The following is an 11,671-nucleotide window of genomic DNA, read 5'->3' on the forward strand; positions in this document are numbered from 1 at the left end:
GAATGAGGGATAAGATCAAGCTTTGTGTTAATTATTATTCAGATTCATTGGACTGTTGGCTAAAGATTTATTAGATTGTTCACCCTCATTTTTTTCATGCTCTATGACTTTAAAATTGAACATATATTGAATCGCATGTCCTATTACAGATCCAATTTCAACCTTAAAACCTTCTTTGAAAGTTCAGGTTTAAAAATTTAGATTTTAAAATTAAAGAGCTTTTGTGAAAATAACATTATAAAGCATAAGTTTCGAGAATAAAAATTGTGAGATAAATAACATTGTATAACTGATACTTTTTCTGATTAAAGAATTTTTGACAAAAATAAAATTATTAAAATTGTTTAGTTAAATTATTTATGTTTATGTTGTGTAAATTTTCTGCATTAAAAATAAATCGCTGATAATACATATTCGATATATCTTTGATGTTAATTTTATATACATATCGTTTGATCTCTAATGTTTTGCGTTAACGAGGAATATTTTAATGCTGGTATGCTTGTCTCTCAGGTTCGTTTAAAAATGTACAAGACATCGTCTCGCGAGCGAGTATGCGAGATTCAGCCTCTGGAGGGCGATGGCAGTTCTACCACGCAGAAATACATACAGCATCAGAAACGCCGATTCTCCGATTTCTCGGCGTCAGTCGCGGCGTCGACGTTGGCGCTACGTAGACGCGCGTCTGAGATGACGAGGCCGATTTGTGAACTCGAGGTACCCTGTTCGACAACAGCGGCGGGCATCACATGCTCCAACACGGACCTGATATCCATCCTGAGTTCCCTGACGTCGTCCGCGTCGGAGATAAATACATGCGGCACGTCAGACGCGAAGGATGAACAAAGATCGAGCTGGTCTACGAAAACGGCGGAGCAGAGACGCAGTCGACTCAAGAGCTCACGATCCAACAGCTTCGACGTGTCTATCCTGCATAGCACCAAGAGCAAAACGTCGAGCAGCAGCAGCAAAGGCGCCGTCGGCTCGCTCATCGCACCGAGCAACTGGTTTGCCAAGCGTCATCAACCTATGTCGAAAAAGAATCGGTACCTGGACGAAGAGAGCGCGATGACGTTCAAGCTCGACAAGTTGAAGATAGTTAAAACCGTCAAGGATACATTGGTGAAGAACGTGGACCCCAAACATAAGGTTCTCTGGGACGACAGCAGCGGTACCAAAGTGGACGCTCAGGTAAATGAAATGTAATTACGTTCCGTTTATTCAAAAGGGAAGGCTAGAGTTAAAAATATATTAATCAACATTGTGTATATCTTTCTTCATTAGGCATTTATAAGCATCTAAAGAGAATTATAGTTAAAGTTATCGGTTTGAAATAAAGTTCTATTTTGTCTGGCATATATGTATATTTGCATCCCGCAAGGGAAAAATATATCACGTTAAAGGAACCAAAGTTCTCTCGCACGATGCAACGGCGTAACTTCTCTTTTCTATCGACAGGTGCTCGGCAATGCGATCGAGAAGATTCTTACCTCGACCCACAGGGGAAACGATGCGGAAATGTCGGGCAGCTCATCTGGAAAACCATCCGTGTCACCGAACAAGTCGCGCGCCGGCAAGGTCACCAGCTGGTTCTCGAGTGGAAACAAGGAGCAGGAGCAAACGGACTGCGATTCGATCTGTACTACTCTCAAGGATCTCTTCGTCAAGTAGTGCACCATCGTCGGACCGTTTCTTCGCAATTATATCATTTGTTTCGTTCCGTTACATACATCAAGATACACCGGATTGACAGCATGAGATATTTGTTGCACTGCCATTATTTATCTTCTTTTTTTTTTTGCCGAATGAGTTCTATTTTCCGAACTAACGTGTAAATCCTCGTGTAAATACGAAGTGATTTGTTGGTACGGCTCTTCTCCTGTTTGCCTCCTTGAGTTGAGAAGGGTTCGGGAAAGAGAAAAATCGAGCGCGAGAGAGGAATGGGAAGAGAAAGAGAGAGAGAGAGAGAGAGAGAGAGAGAGAGAGAGAGATGAAAATCGCGAAAGAAAACATATTTCATCGAGGATGTAATCGTTTCTATCTGTTTTTTTCTTACGCATTTCCTCACAAGAAAAGAACGTTAACACCCTCGCATATTTATCCTTTATAAAGCAGCTTTAAAAAGCTTTTTCTTATCCAAATTTTTTAAAACTTGAAAACGATAAACTTCTAAAAGATGTTATCAGATTCGTGAAGAGTATTTTCGGTCTTTCGACGTGAGGTTTTTATACGTTTATAAGATTTTATTTGAAAAATTAATATTTAATTAATAGAGATATTGCAATTTTAATTTTTGCAGAGATTGTACCGTTAAATAGGTAATTTACGAAGTTAAAGGCCTTTGCTAATTATTTTTGGTGACGCGATATGTGAACATTGAGTTCGATATATACGGACTATTTTAGCTCTTATTCTCCGTTTATATATCCTAGTTATACTTATCCGCAAATAATTACATATATAATTACCGCGAGACAGGAAATAGAAAACGCGACGATAAATCTGTTCTTGTCTATCCTGAATAAACGCACACGCACACAACGCTCTATAATTTTTATTAATAGAGTGCGAATCGAAGAGAGATTGTTTAGAGAACTATTTTCATATGGAATAATTATTTTTAGCCATGTATCATTTTAAGTTGTCGCGATTGCATAATATTACATTGGCGTAAAAAATATCCTAAAAGATAAGATTACGACATAACAAAAATATATTCTGTGCCATGTAAGTGCATTTCGTAAGTATATTAACGAATATAATATGATTAATCATAAAAACATTAATCTATCCTTTGCGGGTCAAAGGGAGAGAAAGAGAAAGAGAGAGCATGTTAATTATAACATATATATGTATAATATATATAATATATTCTTAAAGAAAGGCAAACACATAGAGAGTGGCGGCTGGTCCGATAAGTTATGCAAAATGCAAACTTACGGCATGATGGCCGTAATAAGTTGGCACTTTCTACCATCCTTCTCCCTGCTTCATTGCGCGAATTTTTATGTTTTCCTGCTTTTTCTGATCGGCGCTTTTTTATTCGTCGATATCATCACGATTTTCAATCATAGTACGAAGCGCCACTGATGTAGAGATATATGTACACGGTACTTATATAAAGATATGTGTATAAAAATTGCCACGTACGTTTAATAATGACATGCAAGAACGTTATACATGGAGTTGTATGTCAAATATAAAAAGAGAAAAAAATATTCATGTCGCAGCCTCGAGAATTTTGTGTCTCAAAAGTAGGATATATACAATTGCGAATATGCAAACAAATTAAATATGGCAAAGCCATAAATGAAACGTAGAGCCAATAAATACCGCGTAATGTCTCGCAAACTTATTTTCTGTGACAACTTTTCGACCGTACAATTCTTATTCTTGATAATTTTATTTCTTTAACTTTCTCAGAAAACTTGGAACAAATATAGAAGATACATTATTTTATGCATTATATAATTTCTTTATATGTTCAAATTTCTTTCCACATAATTATGTTTTAGTTAAGACGTTAAGATATTTTTTAATTTTTGTTTCTTGAACGACATCTGACAATAGTTAAATAAGTAAATAATATACTAGATAGAATTTTTCGTTACTTAAGTTTAGTATTTCTTATATTGAATTTTTTTTAAACAGCCTCTTAATTGATCTTGCCTCGCCCCGCTACGGTGTGATTAGAATATAATTAGACTGACAATAGATGTGTGATCTGTATCTTTTACGCTGCTTTAATAAGGGAAATTTCTCCCAGCAGTTAAAACAGCTTCTTCGATTTGTATTAAATGAATAGCTTCAAAACATAATAAATGTGAATTTTATGTGTCGTCATTTATAGATAACTGCAATCGAAGGAATTTAAATTGGAAATTTACGACTATATCATACATTTAAACAAAACTGGTGTGTAACTTATAGATTATGCGTTACTTACACACCTATCTATACACGTACTTATCTACACGTCTCTTTGATAAATCAATATTAAAAATCGTTCCAAAAATAATAATCGTCGTTGAGAGTTTTGAAATCTATACGCAATTGATTACATAATGTGATTATCTTAATCTATATAAAAACGTTATTTATTTTTTAAAAATATATGATATATGAGAGTAGAGTGTGAAAATATGTAAGAATTTGATTGAGATAATCAAGATCTATATAAACCTAAAAAAAAAAAAAAAATTTGTAATTTTTTTTTATACTACATACAATTTATCTGATAAAGAAGAGAGTGTAAAAATTAACGCGAAACAAAAAAGGCAGTACAAATACAAAGCAAATGAATGAACGAATTACAATGTGTCATTTATCTTAATAGATTGAATAACGCAAACGCATGATTTGTGATGCGGGTAACAAATTTTCTTTTTGAATACTTTCATTTCCATAATCTCTAATTTCTTAATTTAATTATTAACGAGATTGAATCTCAATTAGGATATTCAGAAAGTATTGTACTTGTTAGTATATGCTTTATCTACATTAGGAAAAAGTTATTTATGACTCAATTCAATAAGATAGAAAATATTGATTCTTTATTCATTACGATCAAGTTTTCATCAATTTTAAATATAAGACATGAATACGAAAGGGAAAAGTACAATACCTAAAAAAAAAAAAAAATTTGTAATTTTTCTTTATACTACATACAATTTATCTGATAAAGAAGAGAGTGTAAAAATTAACGCGAAACAAAAAAGGCAGTACAAATACAAAGCAAATGAATGAACGAATTACAATGTGTCATTTATCTTAATAGATTGAATAACGCAAACGCATGATTTGTGATGCGGGTAACAAATTTTCTTTTTGAATACTTTCATTTCCATAATCTCTAATTTCTTAATTTAATTATTAACGAGATTGAATCTCAATTAGGATATTCAGAAAGTATTGTACTTGTTAGTATATGCTTTATCTACATTAGGAAAAAGTTATTTATGACTCAATTCAATAAGATAGAAAATATTGATTCTTTATTCATTACGATCAAGTTTTCATCAATTTTAAATATAAGACATGAATACGAAAGGGAAAAGTACAATGAAAAAAAAAATTATGTGTTATCAGTTGATAATTATTCTTGTTATAATTTTTATCGGCGTTGTGTGTAAAGATTGTCTAAAAAAATAAAATCCGTCTGCGTATTTTTTCGGTTAGTGCATCCCATATGTAAATTAGATTATTTCGAAACTGTCCTAATGTAATGCAAGATTGTAAATAATATTGGTACTATATGTTCTATCAATGTTCTCGCAGATTGGTAAAACAAATATGAAAAAAAAATGAAATATACGTTGATTATAAATGTTGCAAAAAATGTGAAATTATTTGTAAATTGATTTTAATCTGAATACAGTACTATAAGTATTGTAATATGTAAGAAAAGTATAATAGAGCAGATAAAATTAAATGCGCTTTAGTATGGTGCTTATTTCATGTTTTCTACAAGAAAATCGTTATATCGAGAGGTAAAAAGATTTTATGTAGATTTAGTTCATCCGATGGCCTTTACAGGATTATTATGCAAATAATGTGTAAACCAGTTTTCTTCTTTCTGAAAACAATTTTATTTTTAAGAAATCGGAACTATTCAGACTGTTGCAACTACATTTTTTAATTTGTTGGTGTTGTATTACAGTAAGATATTTTTTTTTCAGGCATTGCCTGCATTACGATAAACAAACAGGATTATCCATTTTATAATTCGCGCGCGCACGATTAAGAAATGATATACATTTATAAAAAACATATAATGAGAATTCTAATTGTGATATATCTATATATATTATATATGATGCAAAGTCAAATGTATAACGCTGAAGAGAAATGCATTGGTTAACACACTGGAATCAATACATCAATTATTCATTTCAAAATTTGAAATATCTATTCTATTATTGAAGATCTTCGTATTCTTAACACTCACTAAAATATAAGATGGTATGGAAACATTTGAGCTCATTGCTTGTGTGCCTTTTTGCTAAATCACTCAGTGATATTAAGCGAGTGTACTCGTGGAAGAATATGGATTTCGCAAAAATTACTGAATAAGATTTAAAAAAAAACACACAGGTTGTATTAACTGTATAATAAAGCACTGGATAGTACTCGGAATTGATAGATTCTCTTAAAAAAAGACAGCAAAGAATTTTCTATCATCTAGAAACTAAAATAAGCTTATCTAAATTAAAAAAAAAAAAAAAAATTACAATTCAAGCAATTTCGTTCGTTTCTACATTGAAGCTTTCAATCCGTGTTCAATCAAAAAAATTATTAGTATCGATGAGAGAATTGTGATCCTTGAGAATGGATAAAGTAGGGCAATAAAGACAGTAAATATATATGCAACAGCTAAATAAAAATGCATTCATTACAGTATCTAGTTGATCTAATATTCTCCACAGTCCACTACTATGATCTTTTTGGAAGTCTTGCCGCTCTGAGAACCCATGGCCTCCAACTGAAACAAAATTATTGTTCATTTTGCAATAATTGCTCAATTATTGTAATTTTCTATGGTAAAAAGCACTTTTTAGAAGAACATGTAATCTTTTGTCAAAAACATGCCATATGACTAGAAATATTACATAAAATCATACTTTTCTAACAACATCCATTCCTTCGATAACTTTTCCGAACACAACGTGTTTTCCATCAAGCCAACTGGTCTTGGCACTGGTGATGAAGAACTGACTGCCATTGGTGCTGGGCCCAGCATTCGCCATAGAAAGTATACCAGGCTCGCTATGAGTGAGCTTAAAGTTCTCATCGTCGAATCTGGCACCATAAATGGATTTACCACCAGTGCCATTGTGGTTAGTGAAATCGCCACCCTGGCACATGAAATTCGGGATTACCCTGTGGAAACTGCTACCCTTGTAGCCAAAACCCTTCTCTCCGGTGCAGAGAGCACGGAAGTTCTCTGCCGTCTTAGGGACAACATCCTTCCTCAACTGAAAAATTCCAATTTATAATTAAATTTGCTATAATTAAAACCTTTATTCATTTATTTTTTGCATATTAACAATAGTAAAAAATAAAGCAGCAAGAAAAAATTAGTTTTTAATTTGCCTAAAATTCGTTAAAAAATATTAACCTTTGAAAAAAGAGGGAACCATTAAAAAAAAAAAAGAGAGAAATTTGAATTTTTGGAGAATACACAAAGACGATGCTATTATATATTTTCTTACTCACGCCATCTGTGTTTAAAACTTTAAACTATGTTCATATGCTTCTATCTAATGCATTTGTATTGTGCCTAAAAATCGTTAAAAAAAAATTACCTTTGAAAAAAAAAGGAACCAATAAAAAAAAAAAAAAAAGAGAGAAATTTGAATTTTTGGAGAATACACAAAGACGATGCTATTATATATTTTCTTACTCACGCCATCTGTGTTTAAAACTTTAAACTATGTTCATATGCTTCTATCTAATGCATTTGTATTGTGCGATACAAAATAAAATTAGATAAATTTACATATCTTATACAAAGTGCAAAATGTCGCTGATCAATTATCCTAATCAATCTACAAGATTTTTATTTGATAGAATTTGTTGCTTGATATACAGAGATTTATTCTTTTTTAATAAGAATTTATATAAAATATAGATATTCGTTGATTTATTATAATTTTTAACAAAAGATAATAGATAAGCGCACTTCATCTTATCGGCTCATATCGTTAAAATTATCAGAGACGTAATAATTTTCGCGTATAAGCAATGTTATTTTTTTCACATACTCGTGTCCACAACCGAATGAATAATTTGCTAATTTTTCCGTTTAAAGCAAATTTCCATTTAAATGAAATAATTCGTTTCCCTGTGCGACGACTATTGAAAAGTTGTAGCGTCTACAGGAGCAGATTACGGATGCACACGTTATTCTGACGGTTCCTCCTGCCGTGAATGGAAAATTTTACAACGGCCGATCGTGTGCTTGCACATTCATGCAATAATGACGCATCGCTAATAACGCGCAGTCAACTGCTCGCTGCTCGTCGTAATTTCGCGAGATCGCGATGACAAATGCCGGTCGTGTTCGTTGCTCGTTTCGAACCTTTGTCGAACGACAACGATCGAGTCGCCGGAGACGAAATCCTTAATAAAATCGCGCGAACCGGCACGGCGGAAAAATCAAGATGGCCAGGCATGGTCGGGATTCGCGAAGGTGCGCGGTCGGATGATGTCGGTCAATGTGTGCGATCGCGCGGTTTTTCAGCTCACCTCCATCACGATGCGACCCACGGGCTTGTCGTCCGCGGTCATGTCGAAGTAAACGCGTGGCAGTGCCATGTTCTTAGCTGCTGCGGCGAAGTTTCGTAGGAGCGTGTCGAAGGACAGTCGTCTCGGGCGGGCGGTGGCTCCGAAATGGCTCAACTGCCTGAAGGTCGAATCAATTGACAGCCGGCAAATCGATCTCAACGCCATATTCTGCGCTCCTGGAAATCCGCCGGAAATCGATCTCACGCGATCGCGATCTGCGTTCTTTTTTTTTTTTAACGCGACGTTGATTTTGGGGGCCTTTTGAAGCCTTTTCGCCGGATATTCCGTGAAAATATTATGTAATATAAAAGAAGGTTCTTCGATCGTACGATTTACTTCCATCGAATGAGAAAGCGGTGTTGCGACGACGGCCAATCCGATAGCCATACTTTCCGGTCGGTTTCGATGACCAATCTGATATCTCTTCATGAATTGTCACTATCGTGCAATTGTCACTAGTAAAAATCTCTAGCAATTGATATATAATTTTGTAGCTTGATTTGATAATATTATGTATAATTCAAAAATAAGAAAAAAATATAAAAATAATAAACTGATATCAAGTTTAGAATAATCAGTTTATCTGAATTTATTGAAATTGGAAAATGCAGCGAACAATCAAACGGTCAAGTTAAAGTCTGTAAATATACATTACACTAGATGGAAAACCATATATGTAATACACATTATTACCATCAGAGTACGCCACTTTGACATTTCTTCATCTCAAATGTATCAAACGTAAATGGATGCATACGATAAAATATTTTTTATTATTACTGTGCCAATAATTATATATCAATATATTCCAATGTTATAGAATTATTGTGTCAATAATTAATATTATATAATATTGTAAGATGTATGTTTTTTAAGAAATATATCATTCTTTGTAACTTGTTTCGTAATGAATTTTTTTATATATTGTTGTTGCAAAGTAACTGAAGTAGATATATAGTGCAATTGATTTTTTGTTTTCTTTTTCTCTCTCTTATATTTAGTTTCTTAATATTACGTATATTGAAATCAACATCAAAATGTTATGCCATCCTTGATCTGTTAAAAAAAACACATTGAAAACAACAAGCTTTTTTATCAAGAAGCTGGCTGGCAAAAGAACGATAAACCACAATAACGTGATAGTGTACGAACGACACCTCGTTTGCGTCAAGTCGAATTTATTTGTAAATACAAGCGTGACATATCTTTTACACATCGTAGTAAGTGGACCTATCACAATAATGTCAATTCCATTCTTATTATATCGTCGTGATAATAAAATTCCACAAGTTTTTACGTAATGATGAGAAACTATACGATTAGATTAACGATTGGCAAATTATAGAATTATTGTGTCAATAATTAATATTATATAATATTGTAAGATGTATGTTTTTTAAGAAATATCATTCTTTGTAACCTGTTTCGTAATGAATTTTTTTATATTGTTGTTGCAAAGTAACTGAAGTAGATATATAGTGCAATTGATTTTTTGTTTTCTTTTTCTCTCTCTTATATTTAGATTCTTAATATTACGTATATTGAAATCAACATCAAAATGTTATGCCATCCTTGATCTGTTAAAAAAAACACATTGAAAACAACAAGCTTTTTTATCAAGAAGCTGGCTGGCAAAAGAACGATAAACCACAATAACGTGATAGTGTACGAACGACACCTCGTTTGCGTCAAGTCGAATTTATTTGTAAATACAAGCGTGACATATCTTTTACACATCGTAGTAAGTGGACCTATCACAATAATGTCAATTCCATTCTTATTATATCGTCGTGATAATAAAATTCCACAAGTTTTTACGTAATGATGAGAAACTATACGATTAGATTAACGATTGGCAAAAAAATCGAATATTAATAAATTCGATGATTTGACACTTGATATGAGAAATTTGTGTAGCTGAATTAATTGATTGATTCTGATAATTTTAAAATAAATAATATATATAAACTAAATTAATACATTAATTCAAATATTTCGTTCATGTTATATTTTATATGAATGTTTTATGTCTAAGTTAATTGTACAAAATCATCTTATTTATATAGTCTCAGTCATGACACACACGGTACCCGGGCACGAGCGGGAGAGTCAAGAATCGAGGACGAAGAGACATTTGAAATAGAGAAAAGTAAAAAGAGTAACGGGGCAAGTAACGGGTAACGGGTTCAATTTAATACATCCTGTCGCCGTTGCTGTTTCGAGAAATCACTTTACGATAACTGATCCCGCGCGCAATGAATTAAAACCGGATGTCTTCTATTAAGAGTAATAATTTTAAATCAGATCTCTCATCTTGATCAAAGTCTTGAAAGATTTATGATATGTCTGAATTCTATACAAGCGTTTCAATTTTTAATTCAGATCATTGTTCAAATTTTTATATGATGACAAAACTTTTCAAACTTGTCATTCTATAATCGAGAATTAAATTCTTTCTTTAAAATATATGTCTACTCCGATAAATAATTCTTCAAATTGTGAATGTCAGCCAGTTTCCATAATTCTTTGTAAGAATAAATAAATGTTTTACGCAGCAAAGCTTTCTTCTTCATACGTTGCATTGGAAAAGACGATTACGGCAATTGCGATTATATTTTCGCGAAGTTTCCCTTGTCCGATATCGTCCGATATATACGTAAAATGTCGTAGAATTTCGTCACGCTAAAGTGACGTAGAAAGATGATGTGTTATTTCCAGAACCTTTATCAATTTACATGACGCATATATGTTTTCATGAAGTAGATCGAAAAATTCAATGTTCCTCGAATCGACAATGTGAATTCGAAGAAAAATCGATTTCCTCTCCGGAATGACATAAGCAATTATAATTTTTCTCTCATAAAGAATTTATCATCGAGTAAATGCAAATAATTCCTATTAGAAAATAAATAGATACATTGTCAACACGAGTTGTTATGTAACCGACTGTTTTATAATTATATACTCGTTACGTAAACTGTTGAGAATATAAAGTAAGCTGATTAATGATTATTAATTGTTATGAAGAAATGTTCAAAGTTTCGCCGCAAAATTGAAGTTTGAGTTAAATAAGGATCCTCGTGAGAAAAAGCGATTCTTAAAAAAATTTTATAAATAAGTCTTTGATTTTGGATATAAAGATTGTATGAAAAATATTCATTTCGCGACGATCAAGGCAGCAACATCAATAACATATCAAACACATTTAGGGAGCTATTTAAATAAATATAGATTATTTTTATCACAATATTTCTCGGACCTCTACATTGATAACACATATATCCGCCCTAAATGCGGAGACAGATTTACATCGCCAAGACGTGAATGTCTCTACCTAGGTATATCGATCGTCGGCCGTTGATCGTGTGTTCCCGAGGCAAATGGG

The 11,671-nt window shown here is 32.8% G+C and overlaps 2 protein-coding genes across 4 annotated transcripts in view; one reads left to right on the plus strand and one right to left on the minus strand.

Moving 5' to 3' along the window:
* LOC115245602 overlaps positions 1–4,219 on the plus strand; it is a 43,419-nt gene extending 39,200 nt beyond the window's left edge. For all 3 annotated transcript variants that reach the window (XM_029824008.1, XM_029824007.1, XM_029824009.1), the window contains 2 exons: positions 514–1,191; positions 1,459–4,219. In XM_029824008.1, coding sequence (XP_029679868.1) covers positions 514–1,191; positions 1,459–1,671 — 891 coding nt within the window. In that variant the 3' untranslated portion in view covers positions 1,672–4,219. The remainder of the gene's footprint in view (positions 1–513; positions 1,192–1,458) is intronic.
* A 1,350-nt stretch (positions 4,220–5,569) lies between these two features.
* Positions 5,570–8,593, minus strand: LOC115245604 (peptidyl-prolyl cis-trans isomerase-like). Its single transcript, XM_029824011.1, has 3 exons — positions 8,248–8,593; positions 6,621–6,974; positions 5,570–6,481 (listed from the first exon to the last, which is right to left on the minus strand). The coding sequence occupies exons 1-3, from the start codon at positions 8,449–8,451 to the stop codon at positions 6,410–6,412; spliced, it is 630 nt and encodes a 209-aa protein (XP_029679871.1). The 5' UTR covers positions 8,452–8,593; the 3' UTR covers positions 5,570–6,409.
* Between the last annotated feature and the right edge of the window lie 3,078 nt (positions 8,594–11,671).

This window comes from Formica exsecta, unplaced genomic scaffold (assembly GCF_003651465.1).
Source record: "Formica exsecta isolate Colony F162 unplaced genomic scaffold, ASM365146v1 scaffold122, whole genome shotgun sequence".
Classification (NCBI taxonomy): Eukaryota; Metazoa; Arthropoda; class Insecta; order Hymenoptera; family Formicidae; genus Formica; species Formica exsecta.

Coding starts and splice junctions, on each gene's coding strand:
- LOC115245604 (XM_029824011.1), bottom strand. CDS start 8,451: ATGGCGTTGAGATCGATTTGCCGGCTGTCAATTGATTCGACCTTCAGG. Junction 6,975..8,247: donor TGGGTCGCATCGTGATGGAG/GTGAGCTGAAAA, acceptor GGAATTTTTCAG/TTGAGGAAGGATGTTGTCCC. Junction 6,482..6,620: donor GAATGGATGTTGTTAGAAAA/GTATGATTTTAT, acceptor ATTTTGTTTCAG/TTGGAGGCCATGGGTTCTCA.